Consider the following 21,048-nt stretch of genomic DNA (forward strand, 5'->3'; position numbering starts at 1 on the left):
TTGATATATGTAATACAGTTGCAGTAGTTACTGGCATATGTTAAATGCACAGTAAGTGTTAGCTATGATTTTTAACTGTTTCATTTTTCTGTTATTGTTGTTTGCTTGTTTTCTGTTAGTGTTCAAAAAGCCTGTGCAGCTCATAGCAAAGTGCTTGAGGCACAGGGTTCTCTGTGTTGTGATCTGATGGCAGTCACTCTTTCCGTCATCATCTCCGCTTAACGTCCATCAGTGTCCTAAGTCTGGGATTGTGTCAGCATGTTGTTTTTTCCTTATTTTCATCTCCTCCTGCTATTCTGGGTCTCTGCAGAGTCTGCTATTCCTTGTTCTGTACACATACCTGGATATTGCCTTCCTAATCAAAGGATAGTTGGACCTGCATTTCAGGTCTGTGATCCTTATGTTTAGGGAAATCTGTTTCCTGTTCAAAGTCTACCAAGACTTCCTTGGTATTGATCCAGAATTTAATAGATTAGACAAATATGTTTTATAGTTAGTGGTTGGAGGTTATAATCATATCCTTTCATGGAAGAATTTACCCCCCTCTGTTTTTGCTTTTAGTGTTGAGGATGGCTAGTGGAGTAGAATTGTTTTTGCTCTCTTCCATCTTCACCTGGTGGTTTGCAAGAATGTTGCTATTCAGGTAGAAACATGTCTCTTTTTAGATGTATAGCTGGCGAGTTGCCCAAATGGCAAATAAATATTAACTGAATTCCCCACCAAATTTGTGATTTGGAGGTGCAGGTTCTGTAGGATTGGGAGTTCTTTTGTAACCAGTTTATATTGGCTTATCTTTTCCTGAAACTATATAAAAAGGTATGAATAACTTTCTAGCTAAATATCTTGTAATTATACAAGATTTAGTTTTCTGAGTCTCACTCATGTGAAAACTTTTGGTTAACTGTAAAAAACTACACAAAGGGAAGTTGATTATGTTTTTGTTGTAAGGCGGTAAGTCTAGAGGTTGAAAGCAGGAGCTCTAGTTAGTGAGGTTTTGAATCTTAGTTCCTTTATCTACTGCTTATATAACTTATTGAGGGTAGAATTAAGAGATAATACAAATCTTTCCACGAACTTTTTGAAGACCCCGCATGTAAGTTACTTAACCTCTCTGAATCTCACATTTCTCTTCTATTAAATGAGGCTCAAAATAATATCTCTTATAGAATTATTGTTGGAATTAAATGAACTAATATACATAAAGTACTTAAAGCAGAGACTATAAATGTTCAAATAAAAGTAGCAAGTAGCAAGTTTTAGCTATTATGATTTAGTGATTTTAATTGTTAATCATTTTTCCTATCATGGATAATGGATATCATATGTTTGGAGCAATCTGTCTAGCATAATTTTTGACTACCAAATATGTAACTTGAAGCTTTAGAGTGTTCTTCAACCAATCATTCTTCAAATGAATATTTTTCCGAGAAGCTAACCCTAGGAAATATGGAACAACTTACTGTTCTTTACCAGTATAATCTATATTTATTCTAGCCAGTACATCTTCTCTTTATATACAAGTTCAGCAGAATGGTTTTTCTCGTAAGAATTAAGAAACCCTTTGTTCCGATGATGAGCCCATTTAAATTTGGGCTTAAGCACCAAAAGAAAATTAAGCTGGGTTCCCTTCATGGGAAATCTGGCCATTCATCCTCTACCCTCCCAGGGTAGAATTTTTTTCAGGAACTAAATAGCTCTATCTAGCAGGGTCTTCCTGCCTTTGGCAGTGGAACAGTACAAAGGCCACATTGAGCATAGCTGCTGGGGAAACCCTTTTTCCTTCTCTGGCCTGTAAATGCTGTTCTGTCTCTGTAAAAAGCCCTGACATCAGCTCTTGGAAAAATCCAAATACTTGTGTCAGAAGAGGACTGAAACACTTGCCTGGGCAGAGACTAAAGGCTGCATTATAGTTCTAAGTTTACCAAATGCCTCTCAGTCATGTTATGCTTTAAAAAAATTATTCAGTCTTTGAGTTTCAGACATTATCTAGAGAAATTAGAGTAGAAGGACCACATAACAGCTGCCCTCCGTTCTTTCCTAGTTTCTTCTTATTTTATTCTCTTTCCTAAATCTACCTTCAAGACAATGTGGAATGTTTTGTTTGAGGAGTGAGGGAAAGAATATATCAACGTTGTGTAGTGTTCTCCGCATATTACTTCATAAATATTTGATATGTTTGGGGTGAAATACACTGTTACTGTAAACACAAACCGAACTTGACTTTGTTAGTTTTCAAATCGGTGGAATATGAAGGTTTATTCCTTTATCAGAGTGCTCCTTTAAATCATAAATCAGATTATGATATAAAACTCCCCAGTGGTTTTCCATTATATTATGAATAAAATCTTGTTGCCATGGCTCTCATTCTTACAATATCTGGCTCCTGTCTACTTCTGTTGATCTCATCTCACTACTACTCTCTTGGTCATTCCCTGTGCTCAAGCCACAGTGGACTTTGTATTTCTCAAATAAGTTAAGCTGGTTATCCCTGTGACCCCAGTACTAGCTGTTTCCTTTACCTGTAATGCTTTGGCTCCAGATCTTCTTATAGCTGGCTCCTTCAGCTCATTTGGTCTCTGCTCAAATATCTCAGAGGTCATCCTTGAATAAACTAAATTAACACATTTAGTCAAATCACATCTCTTTTATTTTTCTCATAGCACTTATCACTATTTGAAATTTTTTAGTACAGTTATTTGTTTAAAGTCTATCTTCTTCCTGTAGAATGTAAGCATCATGAGAACAGGGGCCTTATCTGTTCACTGATGTACTCTCCAATGTCTAGAACAGTAACTGGCACAGATTGGTGTTTGCGTAACTTAGTATGATTTTGGCTGCCTGTAACAGGAAACCTGTCAAACTGACTTGAGCAATAACATATTTACTGGCTCACATAAAAAAGATGTCTAGTGGTAGGCTTCAGGGAGTTTTGGGTTAGTGGCTTAACTGTGTCAAGGGCCCAGGTGCTTTCCATCTTTTCACTCTTGCCATCAGTATCAACTTCATCCTAAACTAGTATTTAAGAATCAAGGCTAAGTAGCAGTCAGGGCTGCTTTCTTCCTTATTTATGTCCAGTGGGAAGGAGAGAAATAAGTTTCATGTGGTTTCTCTTAAGAGTAAGGAAATACTTTCATAGATGCCTCTAGTGAACTTTGTTTCTATTCTCATTGCCCCTTTCTGAACCAGTCACTTACCCAAGAATGGAATTGCCTTTAGGTCAAAAGGCCTGTCGCTGTTGCTGCAGATGGGGTTGGCTTCTCCTGAGTCATCTGAGCTCTGAGGGGAGTAGTAGATAACTGAATAAAATTGGAGTTCTGTTAGAAATAAGGCTGTGGTTTCTGGTTTGGAAATAACGTACACCCTCTACAATTTTCAGAAAAAATTTGTTGAATGAATGAATCTATGTAGTAAACATGTATTGAATTGTCAAATATATGCTCAGCATCATATTAATTAATTAGAATACACAGTCAAATAGAATATGGTCCTTGCCTTCAGATAATTTAAGATCTAGTGAGAAAGTCAGACAAGTTAACAAAATATTAAAATTGTTTTAAAAATCAATTGATTAAAATAATTTAATCCAAAAGAAGGCAGAAAAAGAGAAAAGGGGAAAACCAAAGACAGATGAGACAAATAAAAAGCAAATTGCAAGATGATAGACTTAATCCTACCTATATTAGTAATCGTATTAAAGGTAAATTGTCTAAACATCCCAATTAAAGGGCAGGGATTATCAGACTGAATGAAACAGCAAATCCAAGTATATGTTGCCTATGTGAAAAACACCTTAAAAATAAAGACACACATAGTTTAAAAGTGAAGGGATGGAAAAAGATATGCCATGGTAACACTAAGGAAAGCTAGAGTGACTACATTAATATCAGATAGTGTAGATCTAAGAGCATTGATTATTACTAGGGATAAAGAAGGTCATTTTGTAATGATAAAAGAGTCAGTTAAAAAAGAAGACATAACATTTCTAAACTTTTATGCACGTAATAACAGAGTTTCAAAATTCATAGGGAAAAAAATAAGTAAATAAGGTAACTGCAAGGACAAATAGACAAATCCATAATCATTGTCAGTGATTTCCATACCCCTCTCTCAATAACTGATAGAAGTAGTTAAAATCAGCAAGGATGAAGAATGTTTAAATAACACTTTTGACCAATTTGATCTAATTGCATTTTTGGAACATTCCAGCCAACAATATAATACATTTTTTTGTTTTTTTGTAAGTGGACATGGAATATTTACCAAGAGAGACCATATTCTGGGCTATAAAATAAATTTCAATGAAGTAAAAGGATTCAGGTCATACAAAATATGTTTTCTGATCACTATGGAGTTAAACTAGAATTAATAACAGAAAAATCTCAGGAAAATTTCCAAATATTTGGAAATTTAACAGCACAATTCTAAATAACCCATGGGCCAAAAAAGAAGTCAAAAGGGAGATGTGGAAGTATTTTTTGTTGAATGAAAATGAAAATACAACATATCAGAATTTGTGGGATGTCACTAAAGCATTACTTAGAAATTTATAGCATTAAACAACTATTATAAAAGAGGATAGGTCTAAAATCAATGACATCAGCTTGCCTTTTAAGAAATTAGAAAAAGAACAAATTAATACCAAAGCAAGCAGAAGAAAAGAAATAATAAAGATCAGAGCAGGAGTCAATGAAGTAGAAAACAGAAAACCAGTAAAGAAAATTAAACCAAAGCTGATTCTCTAGAGAAGGTTAATAAAATTGTTAAACCTCTAGCCAGTCTGATCAGGAATAAAAGAAAAAAGACAAACATTACCAACATCAGGAATAAAAGAGGTGACATCATTACAGATTCTACAGATAGTAAAAGAATAGTAAGAGAACATTATGAATAGCTTTATGCCAATAAATTCAAAAATTTAGATGAAATATGGTTGGGAATTTTTATAAATTCCAACTATATATAATAATATGAGTATGTAACCATTGTTTATAAAATGTAGCTATATATATATACACACATTAAAGTAGGAAAAAATATAAAATATATATATATAATAATGACCTGATGGGGTTTATCACGGGAGTATAAGTGGGTTTAACATCGAAAAATCAGTCAATATAAGTAAATGGGTGGTAGATGATGGAAATTAGGTATCTTACTGTCGGATTGAGGAGTTAAGCAAGGGGGGAAGACTGGAATGAACTCCTGTGGTACTGCATTAGAATCAGATATCAGTATGAACTCATGTTTATCTTAATATGTATATAGATAAATATATGGATAACTACAGAAACGATTATAGATATGTGTATACATGAGTTAGTATACACACATTAATTTCCTGCCTCCTTTAAGAATACCTAGAACCGGTGGCATCCAGTACCAGTGAGCATACCCAGCCCCTAGATCTTGTTTCTAAATACCATTCTCCAATAAAATGACTGGAGAAATGGTTGATTCTAGAGCTGGAGTAGGGAAAATACAAGATAAGCTTAGAGCACCTTGTAGTGTCAGAAACAAGGAAGTGCTCAAAAAACAGAATGGTGGGGACATTTCAAAGAGACATTGGTGCCAACCTAAAAGAACCCTCATTGGCTTAAGCTGGAACAATTTGAGCAGAAAATAAATAACATAGTGTTAGATTAGAACTCAAAATATAAATATACATAAGTCCGTACAAATATGAATGATTGCATAAATACATAAATCTTTCTTACAGAAGAATTCCAAAGAGTATATGCAGATTCCTCCTCTTCCAGGAGATGGAGTTACCTCTCAACTCCTAGTGTGGATTGGATTTAGTGACTTGCTTCTAAAGAATAAAGTATAGCAAGGGAAAAACATAACTTTACAGGGAGAAGCCTGTGAACACTACCTTAACCAAATGACCAAGGGTTAACATTACTAGTGGTAAGTCATGTTGATGACATTTACCCTTTGACAGGTGATGAAAAGGGCACTTTACCTCTAGTATTCCAAAGATAGACCCACACATATGTGGACAGCTGATTTTCAACAAAAATGCAAAGGCAATTCAGTGGAGAAAGGGTGGTCTTTTCAGCAAATGGTGCTGGAACAATTGGATGTTTATATGCAAAAAAATAAACTTCCATCCATACCTCATACTCTACAATTATTATGAAATATATTGGAGACCTAAAAGTAAAATAGAAAATGTAGGGGAAAATCTTGGTGACTTTGGTTTAGGCAAAGATTTAGATAGGACATCAAAAGCATGTGCAAAGACCTAATTTCCAAATAAGGGAAATTATTTGGAACCTGTCACTCTCACAGGTATTGGGAGTTAGGACTTTAATATATCTTTGGTGGGGAGGGGACACAGTTATCCCGTAACAAATGTAATGGTTCCCAACTTAGGATTGCTTTCATGTTTAATGCAGGTAAACTGAGAATCTCTATATGCACTTAGTGCTCTTCACATACTGCTTAAGAAATGCATCTTGCACATCTGTTTATTGTCTTCAAACATATTGATGTGATTAATAAAAAGCAAATTCTGAAAATATTATGAAATTGTTGCAGCTTTTTGGCATTTATTCACCAGAGTTGATATTACATGGATCCCTGTTTTTTGTTGTTTGTTTTTAATCTTAACAGAAATAGGGAGGGTCTCTCTTACCCACTTTGTGCCATGCTTTATTACTTGGGAACCAATGGTGTTACACTGGCCCTTGTCTTACAGGATCTGTTGCCAAAACAGCTTCTTCAGCTTCTGCTGCTCTTTCCATAAAGGTTAGGCATGAGTCTGTGGAATTGCGCTCGGGGACCAGTGTGTCCTCTCTTTTCTGCTTACCTGCTACCTACACAAACTCCTCTTATTTCTATTACAAACCCCCATCTGGATTCCTTACTATAAATGAATTCATCCTAAGGAAGAAATCAAGGATAGAGTTTGAGTTACAAGGATATTTGTTACAATATTGTTTATTATGCTGAAAAACTGGACCCAGCCTAAATATTTACAAAAGGGAATTGGTTAAATTAATTAAATAGCCATATTACAGGACATTGCAGCTACCAAGAATTATTTGGAGCTCTGTTTTTCAAATCTTTTCTTGTTTGGAAGTTCAATATATAAAAATAAAAACCAAGCAGCTCTGATGTGTGGAAGCCCAGAGCCCCATCTACCCACTCTTGCTTCATGAGGGACCTCTTTTGAACCCCTAGGATTTTATGGAGCAAAGTTTAAAACCAGTGCTGTAATGAAATACTTAATGATGTAAAAACACGTTGGTGTTTATTAAGTTAAAGAAAGTTACGAAGTAATATGTTCATTATGCTTTAATTTTTATACAAAGAAATTTTATACACTACGTACAGAAATCTATCTCTATATTAAGAAAAGATGGGGGAATATATGCATAAAAACACTAAGTATTGAGATTATGAGTGATTTTTGTTTTCCATTTTGTCTTTAATTTTTAAAAATTTGTATGCGTATTTCTTTGGGAATAAAGGAAAAGAGACATTCCTTCGTATTAAAAAGGTAGACAACCATTTCTTTATAGAAAACATTACATTTTGGAACAATAACAGTCTCATTTCTCAATCCCTTAAGTGTGACGAATTATATTGACAATGTTATAAAAATAATATGAGTATAGATTTATTTAGAAATTATCAGCTCCAGTAGTCTTATGTATTAAGTATATTAGGATAAGCCCCATTTTTAGCAGCTAAGGGAGAAAATAGAACTGAATGTCACTAAATTACAAAATGAACTGAACTTTGTGGAGCAGTGATTCCTGATTCTGGGATGACGTAAGAGGAATGTCAAAGTCATTAAAACACCCCTTCCCTCTAACCTTCTAGACTCTGTGCAGCGGTGAGTGGTAAGAGTATACTCAGTTCTAATTCCGTTGATTTGGGTCAAGAAAAACTGTAGAAGAAAGTATGAAGCAGCTGGTAGGCATATAACTCATTTTCTCACTTTTTCCCAATAAAATCAGAGGTCTTTTTTTTTGTGGAGTGGTTTGACAGCTTGGGGTATTCAGATTTGACAGCAGAAAGGGTGGTTTTGTGATAAACTAAGTGAATAGCTAATTCTGGTTGAGGAATTATTAATATCTTACTCCACAACCAAAGCATTTGTGAAGAGAAATCTCCTTAGTACAAAACCAAAAATTTCATTATAGTATTTGTTATATATTGAGGGTACTTCACAAAAGTTTGTGGAAAAATAGAATTAAAAGATCTTTCCATGAACTTTTTGAGTACCCTTATATGACAGACAGGTAAAGTATTTTTAATGAAAAAGAATTTCCTCAGAAGAAAATAATAAAATATTTTCTATGGATGTGGGAGGTGTGTTATATAAGAAGTTTTAATTGTAATGATACTGGTTATCATCAGTTTTTTAAGTTTTATTTTATCTTTACCTGTACTTTATATTCACATAGGCTCTAAATTTTACATATTTATAGAAATATGTTTTCCAGTAAGGAATATGGCTTGCATAAAGTTAAGACTATGTAACCAGAGGACTTATTCATAATGCATTTCTTATGTAATTAAAAATATTCTAGTATTCTAAGAGAACATGGAATGTGTGCAACCTTATTCTCTTACCACTCTACCTGGAAAGTATATGAGGTTTTTATTTCTGCACAAGAAATTAGTTCAAAGAAATTGTGAACATTTTTAGAGCACATGAGAAGTAAGTTTGTACTTTTCTTATTCCTTGTATTTTCTTCTGTTGTGATTTTTGGGCAACTCCTTGTCTATTTAGCTTGGTGGTATAGGTATGGCTGTGGTTGGTCTTCTCTGTATTCAAGGAATGAGTGCATACCAAGTACAACACCTGAGGGTAAGCAGGAGATCATGCATAACACTCTGTGATTTGATGGTTAGTGTAGTTTTGGCTGTTTTTCCTTCTCCTAAGATTTTAGAAATAAAAAATCTGTTTCTTTGATTGTTCTGGCACTGGTAAGAAATGTTTAGGAACATTTAAGATAAATCCATTATAATTTTTTTGTTGTTGAATCGCTTTTTCTTGCTACAGAATGCTGTTTTTGTGGATTCTTTAGATTTTTTTCTTTAATAAAAACAGCAACTAAACTGGAAATATATTTGCGATTTAAAGTGATATGTAAGAATTTAAATTTGGAGTATCACTCTTTTATATTACAGGATGCTCTATATTCAAAAATGTAAAATATTATTTGACATTATTTTATATCTTAATTTTACATTTTAATAAAATTCTCAGGCTCAGAATGGAAAGTAAACACTATACGTTGGAGCTTGTCTCAATGGCACTTCAGTGGCAATGGTAAAAGCTAAGACTTTCTGTTTTTTCAGAAGCACAATTGAATCTTTTGGTGAATTTGCAGAAAGCAGATAAATTAAAATTTTTAAAAAATTTGCAGAAAGCACATTGTCCTAACAAATTTTTCTGAATTATTCTCACTTAAATTTACAAAGTTTGAACGTTTAATCTTAATATATTTTATATAAAATATTGGTGGGAAAAATGCTTGTCCCTGATTAAAAGAACTTTTTTTTAATCTCTTGTTTTTATTATTTTCACCAACATACCCTGAAAATAAGGAAATGTGAAATGAGATTAAGATTTAAATCCTATTAAACAAAAACCATTCATTGTTCCTATTTTATAAATCATGAGATCATTTTGTACAGTCTAGTTCATTGCTTATATTTGTTTAATAATGTTAATATTTAATATCTCTACCATTACAATGGATTCGATGGCTTGAATGGTGTTTAATGGGATAAGGATACATGTTTAAGTATTTTGAGTGTCTCAAAGTTTTTTTCTGGCAGTTCTTTTAACCTGGTTTTCTGAAGTAAATAGAGCCTAAAAAGAAACTTATTAAGATAATAGTGTACCTCATGTTCTCAAAGGAAAGTTATTTAGAAGCCTTCCAGGAAATATTCACAAAGGTGATAATTTTCCAGATTGTCAATAGGAAATGAAAGCTGTTATTAAGGTGTTATATTAATTGTGAACTACTTTTCCCAGTTCAGAAACAACTAATATCCAATCTATAATAGCTCTGGCAGAGAGGATGAAAGTAATTGAAAAGAACTTTACTATTTGATTTGTCAAAGTGTGTTCAGGAAATAAGAGAGTCTTACTAAGGGTCTGTCATGTGTTTAAGTTCGTCAGTAAAAGTGGTGTATACTAAACTATATTTAAGAAGTTAATTTGAAATCTTACATTACATTCGTAGTGAGTCATTTTTGGATTTTACACCAAATCTGAGCTTCTTGGGCCTTGTCATTCTGTGGTTTGTATTGCAAGGTCCAGAGGTTTAAAACTAAAAACACCGTGAAAAATTCTCCATGAATCATTCTGTCAGCTGTAGCTTCTGCTTTAGAATCCTTCTGATATAACGTTTTATTGCCAGCCCTGCTAACCTCTTTTCATGCATAGGATCTATATGCTAATAAAAAATTACATCAGTAAGGCTATTGTATTGTAGGCGATGTTCAGACTCCTCCTTCTCCTCTTCCTCCTCCTCCCGCCTCCTCCTTCCCTCCTCCCTCTCTCCACCTTCCCTCCTCCTTCCTTTCTTCTTCTTCCTCCTCCTTTTTTTTTTTTTTTTTTTGCCAGTTCCATAAGTTTTAGTTCTTTTAATTACTTTAAGCTAGACCAGTTATAAATGGTAGATGGTGAAAGGATTTGTGACTGGTTTTCTTTTTGTTGGGCGGGGGCATGATGGTGATGATGGTGACGGTGGTCATGATGGTGACGGTGATGGCGGTGGCCATTAACGACTTTGGTTCTGTGAATCGTACTGTGCAGAGACATTGAATTAACAGTCCAGCTGGAGTCAGCACTATGTGCTAAATCCCTCTACTTAAGAGCAGACAAATGCCATCCTAGCTGTTTTGTTTTTTTGTGAAAAATGATACAATACTAGAGCAAGCTGGTTCAGATTCATGTTAATTTCAAATTTTTAAGTATTATGCTTTAGGCCAGTTAAATTATTTTGTAGATAAAGATTAATGAAAAATACGATTTACATCCAGCCCACAGAATGCCTTAATCAGTCACTCTTGATATTTTAAAGGAGATGAAGAAATAATGGACTGCTTTGCTAATAAGTGGTGGGTATGGTCAACACAATTTAACTAGGTTGGAAAAAATCACTAACCCTACTTGCCAGGAAAATTGAAAGTTTAAATTGTAACCTTATATTCTTCCTTACTTTGTAGCATCTGGGAAGTTTGTTAACTTGATATTGATGTTAATTTTATATAATATAACTTGGTGAGTTAAACCTGTGGTTTCGTCTTGGACTTTGAATTACGCATTTCTATGCATTTTACAGAGCTAAAATCTATTTGAATATTACTAGTCTTTAAGTTTATTTTTTCTTTTCTATTTAATTTGAATTCATGCCACTAATGTTCATATTTTATTTTTGTTCTTCCTAATAGCTAATAATAATTAAGTAGTTACTATTTGCTAGGGAGTGCTTCTCATTTTCTAATTGAATCCTCAAAAAAAATTTGTGAGGTAGGTACTAGTATTATCTCTGTTTTACAGATGCCACCTAGAGAGGTTAAGCAACTTGCCCGAGTTAAGCACCTATTAAATTGTGAAACTTGAATATGAGCTCAATTATGTATATTTTTTGAGGAATATACTCTTTGAGGAGTATGCTGCCCCCAAGACCTTGAAATTACATGAAACTTTCACTGACTACTATAACAATTAATAATACTATTCCCATTCCATTCTACCCATTTCTGATTCAGAACAGTATATTTTCTGCACTGATGTTTATCATCATTTCATGAGAGTTGAGCCTTAGAATTATATTAATTATTAACTAATTCGCAGAGTTCTTTGTCTAGTAACTCTCCTCACAGGAGTGGATTCCAGTAAAGTGGTGCTGTATTTCATTGATTCCAAGATGCAGGGTCCTGCCCCCCACCTTACCTTTTAACATCATTAAAATCAGGATGTATTTTCTAAAGGAATTCTTGATAATTCTTAACTTAGTAGCTAACATTGTTTGACTGCTAATAAAATCTTACCACTGTCCAATGTAGGTAAAAATTTTTTTAACCTCCTTCTCTTCATTTCGATCATTCCTTATTAAGAAGAACCATCTAGAGCCCCAAATTTCCTACCATAACTAAACCCAGGGGAAAAACCTAATACTTTGGAGGAGAGAGAGAAGGGTAGGAATTAAGATTTGAATGTGATATCCCCATTTCTTCTTACATGGTTTCAGAACATTTCTCACTGGAGTAGTGTCAAAAGGCTAGCTCTTTTCTCACTAAAATCAATAAAAGAAAAATATGGTTTCTGGTAGGCTATTTATTATAAGCAAATATGTGACAACACAAAACCTTTGTGGTTTTTTTGCCTTCTTTTAAAATACAGAAGAAATTCTGTTTAATAATCTTAAAGGGATATCCTGGTTATAAAATCACGTGTGCATGTGTGTGCGTGCGTGTGTGTCTGTGTGTGTGTATGTTAGAATAGTTAAAAACCTGGCTAAAATGGAAGTCTTATTCTAGTATACATTATTTATTGGGTTAGAGTTATTTAATTACCAAATCACATTTACCTCTGTACTGTAATAACATATTGGGAGGGATGTGTGAAAATGCAAAATTTGGGGAGGCCTCTAAATACTGTTACCTAGGGCTTTAGAGCTAAGAGCTAGCAAAGAAAAAGGCATTCTGAGTCTAGTGAATAAGTTTATTCTCAGTCTAGTGAATAAATGTATTCTGAACGTTTAAGGCCATGGGTTAGGATTTCTGGGATACAGCTATGCTTAGTATGGGAAATCCAAAGTAAAGGCATCTAGTCACCTTATCCCAGTAATCCAAATTCCTAATAACCCTTTCCTTTTATTCATTATAGTTCTTCATACTGGTACTTTGATTTGTTTGATATCTAGAAAAATACACAGTGACACATATAAATAAATACAAAGAGATTCATTGTTGGCTAACTGTTGAAATTATCAATATGATATTTTCAAAAGCCAGACAGAGTTTCATTAGGCACCTCTAACATTATGTCAGCATTCAAATACACTTAACTCTATGTAAATATATCTTAACAAACGGAAATTGCATTATTTCACGATTAGACTACGTAGTGGACATGGACTTGAAAATATAGGATTTTGTTCACTGGAGTTTGTTTCGTTAGCCTAATATTGAACTGATTTGTTGCTTAGAACATAGCTATGTTTTAGCTTTTAGACCTGTCTTTCTACAGCATTTGGTATAATTGATTATCTCCTCTTCCTTGGGATAGCCCTTTCTCTTTTCTGACTCATCAACTCTATCTACTTCATTGGCTCTTGCCTCCCATTCTCAATCATCCAGATGCTAGTTTTTCCCAGGATTTGATCCTTGCCATTTTCTCTTCTTTACTTGCTGTTTTACATTTCAATGATCACCAGTAGGTTGATGGCTCAAATCTACAACTCTAGCCCCAAGCTTTGGGGTTCTGACTTTCTATTTTCAGCTCTCTGATTACATCTTTATCTCAATATTCAGCAGATGGTAAGGATTTTACAAAACTATGGGGTTGTCTTGGTGATTTTCCTAGTTGAAGCAGAGGAACCAATAAAATAGCCAGAAAGGTTCTTGACGTTGTTACTTATGTATAAATGCATATATATAAAATATACATGTACATATACATATAGATGTGTGTCACACATGTGTGCACACATATTTGTTTTAGCAGGTACTTTAAAGTGAAATTCACTGATGAGAGAAAAAAATATGATTTAAAAATTTTTATTTGAGAAGTACTTTATGTATACTTTGTGAATGTAGTAAGTGGGTTATGATAAACAAGTTGTATTGTGGGGTGATCCTTGTTATTCCTCTGCTCATTCCATTTTTGTCCTGATATTTCTCCTCCTTTTCCATTCTCTTGTAAGAGAAAATAGCTCAGGAAACTGGCTTACAGTCAGTAGTCTGGGAACTTCTGGGATTCTTTACCAGAATCCCCTTGCATCTTGCAGTCCCTGACGCAAGCAGCATTGTTTTAGGGTAAGAATTTTTATAATGGTTGTGAGGCAGAGTAGCTAAGGTTGGTAACTCCAGGTGCTATCTTCTGCAGAAACTCAGTAATCCTTTGCTGCCAACTTCTGTATTCATCCGTAAGTTTAAAAACATATTCCCATTCCCTCCCACTCCCACCTTAACAAGTATGGACAGACTACTTAGGGATACCCTATTTCTGAAGATTGGGTAGGTAGTCTTTTGAAATCAGTATGTTTTTGAGAGGAGTGACCTCTTGTCCCAGACCCCCTTTCTTTGTCATCACTAACTTTGTTGTGAACTAACATGCCATCACTTATTAGGGGAGTTTTTAGATTGTTTTTCTGTGGATAAATTCTAATTATAATAGGAGTTAAAGGAATCTTAATTGTGTTTCAGAGTTTGTTTTTTTTTTTAACTAAACTAACACCATGCTAACTAAATAACATATAGTCATTCAAGTATCATTATTTTATCTTTATTTCTTCCTGTCTTTACTAATAGCCTTTTTTAAAACCCCAGCTTTACAGATGATCCTAATAAAGCACTGTTCTTATTACCTAGACTAAATAATCTTTACATAAAATGCCATAAGTTGAAATAATCTAAAAAGGACAGAAATCAAAAGAATGGGAGGATATTTGAGACCATTCTTTTAGACTTAGGTTTAGCATTTATGTATAGCATCAAACTCTTATCAGGAAGCTTTCAGTAATAATTTCTTTAAAAGAAAGACAGCCAGGAGGAAATGCTGTACTTCTTTCAGCTTACAGAATCCCCAGAAAAATGAAACAGAAAAAAGTACCCTTTGTTTTCTATTTTTGGAACATATTTTTAGTAATTGATACTACTCCAATGGTAGTTTTTTCTAGAGTTCTGTTCTTAAATACAGTAGTCCCCCCGTTATCCTCAGGGAGTACATCCCAAGACCCTCAGTGGATGCCTGAAACTGAGGATAGTACCAAACTCTGTATACTGTATGTTATGTTTTCTCAATTTGATGACCAGGACAGCTACAGAGTGACTAATAGGCAGGTAGAATATACATTGTGGATATGCTGGACAAAGGGATGATTCATGTCCTGGGCCAGGACAGAGTAGGACAACTTGAAATTACATCATGCTACTCAGAACGGCATGAAATTTAAAGCTTATGAATTGTTTATTTCTGGACTTTTCCATTTAATATCTTTGGCCAGGTCATTGAGCCACCAGTAACTGACCATGGAAAGCAAAATTAGATAAGGGGAGACTACTGTAATTGAGGATCATGATTTGATCTTAATCAAAGGGTAGACACAGATCAATAGTGTAGCAATCAGACCAGGTATTTTGGGAAGTGGGGAGAAGTGATGGGCAAGAAAGAACTTTCCGTGCTAGGAAAACAAAGTATAATGTTTTAAAGGTAAAATATTTATTTTGCTTTGATTTTAAAATGAAATAACTAGAGTTGTTTTTTTTTTTTTTTAACATTAAGCAAGATAATACATGTGAAGAGTTTAGAATAGTGCTTGGCATCTAGTAAGCTCTCAATACATTTAGCAGTTGCTATTATTATTAGAATTTTTTAAAAGAGGAGCCATATTCGGGGACAGCTGATGGTAAATGCATCTGCAGTTTAAGATTTAACAAAGTAGTTAAGCTATTTGAAAATGGTATCCATCTTCTTACTCCTTCTGATTGTTGAATCTTGCTTTGGGAAAGTTAGCATAACATTTGTTTGTTTGTTTGTTTGTTTGTGACTGGCCTATATGGGGAACTGAACCCATGATCTTGGTATTATATGGCTATGCTCTAACCAACTGAGCTAAATTGCCAGCCAGCATAAGATTTAAATCCCTTATTCTGGTTCAGTAGAATGAATAAATGTAATAACAGAATCTTACAAGTGAAATAACTACATCTTTTTTTTTTTTTTTTTTTTTTTTTTTACTTTGTTTCAGGTTTCCCCTCAAAAAACCTATAAGGTAAGTTGCTCAGTTGCACTTCATACCAAATATTAGGTTAAATTTTAAGTAGAAGCTTTCCTTTGAAATTATGGTGAATTTTTGTGGTTTTTGAGAATGTGGATTTAAAATTGCAAAATGTTTTACAAATTTAAAATATAACAGGTGTTACATATTTTGTCTGGAAGATGACATTGTTTTGATAATATTTCCAATGTTTTTAATGTAAGCATTTAAAAAGTTTGTTCAAATTGACATTTAAGGTCACTCCCTATGAAGAGATTTAATTTTAAAATCTATTTGTGATTGTTTTAAATTGTGAGTAGCTTGGAGGATAAAAATGGATTGCTTGTTTTTGATGTGTTTTATTATTTATGTGACTGTAACTGCCTTTTGTTAATGAACTTTGGCACTCATTTAGTCTTAATTACTTTATGACAGTAAAAAAAAATCCAAAATATTCAAATATATTTGTTCCTATATCCATATGTATTTACTCATTTCCAGGGATTCAGTGCCTCTTCCTCAGTATTTGTGCTTCAACGTTTCTTCTCTCTCTCTCCTTAATTATCATAAATATTATTTAAAATGTAGGTAGTATGTCATTCCTAATTATTATAGTACTTTTATCATTTTTAGTGACAGCATAGTCCAGGATACCAATGCTGACCTTAGCATTTCAATTTATTAGTAGTGTGTATATCATAGTTATGGTCTTATTTGTTGCCCGGTAATGTGATCAATCTAGTTGGTTAGGCCATAGAAAAAATAATAATTCTAGTGTCATCTGGGTCTGGAGTGGTTGGCTAAGACTTCTGTATCTAGAACTGTATAGGCAGGCTTAAGTGAGGCTCGCCTGAGTTTTGGTTTTGTTGGTTTTTTTAAACTGTTTTCATGCATGCTGTATTTATACAGTGATTTTGAACTTGACCATTGTATATGTGCGGTTGGAGAATGTGTTTAATTCCTTGTAGGCACAATTTTCTTGTCTGTTAAATGGAAATATTAATGATTGACCTATGAAAACCACTAAAAAAATGTAAGCAGGTATTTCTAACAATAAAATGGATTTTAACACAGAATACTGTTTTTATTATTTTAAGCACTTTTTATAACCAAATAAACTGTGTATATTACATGTAACACAGACTGAGTTTTTAAACTTATTTGGTAAACTGATTTCCTGGTTTCTCTTTGTAAGACACACTTCTGGGATTTTCAAATTAAGTTTTTATTCTAATGATTTTCTTATAGTAAACATGTGATTGCTTTGATTTAATGTAGGCATGGGAGTATCTTGAACCGAGAGTCACCAACCGATAAGAAGCAGAAAGTTGAACGCAGTACATCACATGATTTTGACCCCACAGGTAAAGCACTTTTTGTTCTTCTAAAGAATATTGAGAGTAGTGAAGTTCAGAATAACATAAGTTCAGCTTGAACTACCTGAACCACTCTGGAGTAGTTGTTTGATCTGTTTTAGGACTCTCCCTCCCCTCCAATTATATAATGTAAAGCCTTTGTATTCAGCGGGAATGCAAGCATTGTTAACTTTCAGCACTATAGATTTCATTATAGAAGTATCATTGTGATGTGTGTGAGTGTGTTATATTTAAAAATAATGATAATAGAAATAGTTATATCATAATTGGAGATTTTGGTCAGACCAATGGTTTAGTGTTAAGATAAATCATGGTATGAGCAGTCTATGTCATAAAATCAAGGCTATAACAACTACAAACTTCTGTGGTCATTTAAAAATTCAGTTGTGATCATGGTGAATTGAAATATTAGATAAAATGCAACTTCAAAAATTAATGATTGTCTCATTTTAGAGTGAGCAAAAGAATAGAAATCCCTTTTTCTTCAGTCAGAAAGTATTCTGAATTCAGCTGTCATTCAACCTAAGTAGTGTTGATCTTTCCTAGAGTTTTGATGTTAGCAGACTCTTCTCTTGTAAAATATAGGCTTTTCCTTTTGCTTTCTTCTTGTAAACTCACTCACTACTTAATTTATAGAAATTGCTTGATAATTTTGCTTTTGTCATTTGAAACTGATACATGTTCTTTGTGCACATACTATTTTATTTAGTTGTATATCCTTGTGACAAAAGATAAAGTAAATGCTGCAAATTCAGATAAATATGCTGTACCTATTTTTAGATATATTTATTTAGAAATATACTTCAAAATATTTAATAGAGAGTAATATGTTTTATGTATCTAATTAAAATGTTTCCTACTTTTAGTATAAATTGTTCTTTTATTTTGAAAAAATATTATGAATATTACCCAGAAGGGATAACTGGGAAGTGAATAGCTAATAATTTACCTGCATCTTGGGTAGTAGATAAAATGAAATTTCATTCATCAATTTAGGAGGCTTTGGTGTGGGAGTATGTAATATGTTACTTATGGATCTCCATGAAGAGAGAATTCTCTATTTCTGACACCTAATTTTTAAGTCATAGGACTCAGAAGCTTTTATTTATATGATTAGTTATTGTCTTGCTAATAAGGGTCTCAAATTTCTGCCCTATGTTTATAAAAATATTACAGTCTTATTAGATTTATTCTGTATTGTTCACCTGTGATGTGCCCATCTTCAAAGACATATTTAGCAAAGTGTTATACAGTATGTCATAATGAGATTATTACAGATTTTAGTGCTTTTGTCATCTCTACAATTATCAGATGATATATTTTATAGACTACTCATGTGTTGTTTTGTTTGAGTGTATTTTTATTGTACTGTCATTTCTTCAATAAATCTTTAAAATATGTCATTACTTGTGCTGTTCGTGACTATTCTAAGTGCTATCATCTGTGATGTTCATACTTTGTGTTTGCACGATTTAACTTGATCATGATTCATTCTTTTTTTCCCCATGAATATTTCGCCTTACATTGGTCTCCATATTTTCTATATCTCTCTCCTTTTCTCCCGCTCTTGTGCAGATAGCTCCTCCAAGAAGACAAAGTCTAGTTCAGAGGAGAGTAGATCCGAGATATATGGTAAGCTAATGTAGCTAATTCAGCCTTGCACCTTTGGAGCTTGCTTCATGCTATTTCTTTCTTTTTTTTTTTTTTTTTAAATAACCACAGCTTGTCTTGTGTCTGTTCTGCATGGCGTGATCTGCTGCCTGGAAAGGGAGCCTGGGGTTTTAATGTGGCTGTGATGTGGAAGCTTAAGGTTGCTAGAAACTAACATTGTAGATTAAGAACAGGCCATATTACCCATCTTCTCTTTCATCTTATGTTAGGAAAGTGTCTCTAATATGTTTGGGTCAGCTTCCTCCAAATAACATGGATGGTCTTTGAATTCTTGGCATCTTCTTTCTGTGTCTCATTTGTGGAGTTTGGATTGTGTAGCATTTAAGCAATTAAGTCTCTTCCTTTTAAGTATAGTAATGGTATAATTTAGATGTCCTACAATTCTTTGGAATTTTTATTTTATTTTTTGTTTGCTAATTTTTATTTGCCTTGTCATCTGGAAAAGTCATTCTTGTATAATTTATCCACAATAGCAAAAATATGTAAATATTTTATTTTCATAGTTTGAAGACTTTGTCTATGCCTTTCAGAAGTTTCCCCGAATCTTATCTGAATGGGAAAGTTTCAAAATGGTACCTTTTAAAAGCTTCCACAAGAGCAAGTTTAGCCTGAATAGTCAACATTCACAACAGATGATTGAAATGCTAATATATCAAGACTGAGTCCTGTCTTCCAAAGATACAATAAACATGTTTGTGAAGTTTATGTGTATTTTTCCTTTTCCTTTGCAGTTTTACCTGCCCTCTTCCTTTCTTTTGGCATCTAATTAATTTTTTGACAAAAGTAAATACGAGAGAGACTGCCTGGAACCCACAGTTTTAAAATAATCTCTGAAAGACTAAGTTATTTCTTTTTAAGAAAATTCCCATTTGGCCTCAAAGGAAAATCAGGTCTTCTCTTAATAGAGCCAAAAATCTATCAAATGGAAGTTTCTGCAGGTGCAGGTGTTTGCTGGTTTGGCATATATGAGAGGAAAAAGTATATGGAATTGCCCCTTTCTGACAATTTACATCTACTGGTACTTGAATCCATAATATCAAGATACTTTTTAATATTAGGAAGCCTCAGTGTTTGGTTCTAAACTAGTTAATGCTTCTATGTTAGATACATACACATAGTTCTTTGCTTGGGTTTTTATGATCAGTGATTTTTCTGTGTAGTTAAACCTTTTGCAGGTGGTTTGATAGGAAATGTATAACATGCCTTGTGGCATGTCACGTTTATGCTTTTTCTTCCCTCCTAAGTAGTTTGGCTCCTTATAATTAAGAAATAACTTTCTAATTCCTTAAGAATCTGCCTTTCTGTTGTATATGAAGAGTTTCCTATGGTTTATTCTCTCCTTAGGAACATGAACATTATTCTTATAGCTCCATTCTGTAGCCTTTGAAATGTTGTATTCCATCTCTTTTACCATTTTCCTAGATCTGTGGTATGTATTCAGAAGTTTGCTGTTTGCTTTGGATGAGGACTAGCAATTTAGGAAACTGACTAGAAATATTATACTAATATTTTTCTTACCAGTGATAGGAATATTAACACTAGTTCAGACAAGCCATTTGCTTGGTAGTAATAGAAACATTTTAAGTGGTAATTGGAAAGCAAGGTGTGGCTTCTCTGTGTGTTTGCTTTTTGAAAACCCTTGAAATACCTTTTTTGGAAGGAACTGAGCCACAAGTCCTCAAAAAGCACTCATAAGAGAGATAAGTTGATTAGAATGGAGTAAGCATGCTAACGCAAATCTCTTTGACATTACAAATATTTTATTACTTGTGTGAATAGACTTCTTTGGACTGTGGTGCAGTTAACATGGGTAAAAAGATTCTCTAGGGAGTCAAGGAAAGCTTGGAAATAGTAGAATATGACTGAGTAGAATCATAGCAACTGGTGACGTTCTGCTTTAGTGCATAGGCTTTTGAGATTATACATAGTGTTCTCCTGGGATAAAATTCATTAGCTAGGTACTTAACACAAATAAGTTTAAAATAAATCATTTGTAAATATTTCTTTCTTAGTCATTTTTGGAGATAATCTGTAAGACT

At 33.5% G+C, this 21,048-nt stretch overlaps 1 protein-coding gene across 3 annotated transcripts in view; it reads left to right on the forward strand.

The window, feature by feature from the left end:
- The window catches only part of ARHGEF12 (Rho guanine nucleotide exchange factor 12), a 142,076-nt gene that overhangs the window by 50,024 nt on the left and 71,004 nt on the right, over nucleotides 1-21,048 (forward strand). For 2 of the 3 annotated variants that reach the window (XM_063092401.1, XM_063092405.1), the window contains exons 2-4: nucleotides 15,954-15,977; nucleotides 17,241-17,326; nucleotides 18,914-18,970. In XM_063092401.1, the coding sequence (XP_062948471.1) occupies nucleotides 15,954-15,977; nucleotides 17,241-17,326; nucleotides 18,914-18,970 (167 nt within the window). The remainder of the gene's footprint in view (nucleotides 1-15,953; nucleotides 15,978-17,240; nucleotides 17,327-18,913; nucleotides 18,971-21,048) is intronic. The other variant, XM_063092402.1, reaches the window with a different exon arrangement.

Source organism: Cynocephalus volans, chromosome 4 (genome assembly GCF_027409185.1).
Source record: "Cynocephalus volans isolate mCynVol1 chromosome 4, mCynVol1.pri, whole genome shotgun sequence".
NCBI lineage: Eukaryota > Metazoa > Chordata > Mammalia > Dermoptera > Cynocephalidae > Cynocephalus > Cynocephalus volans.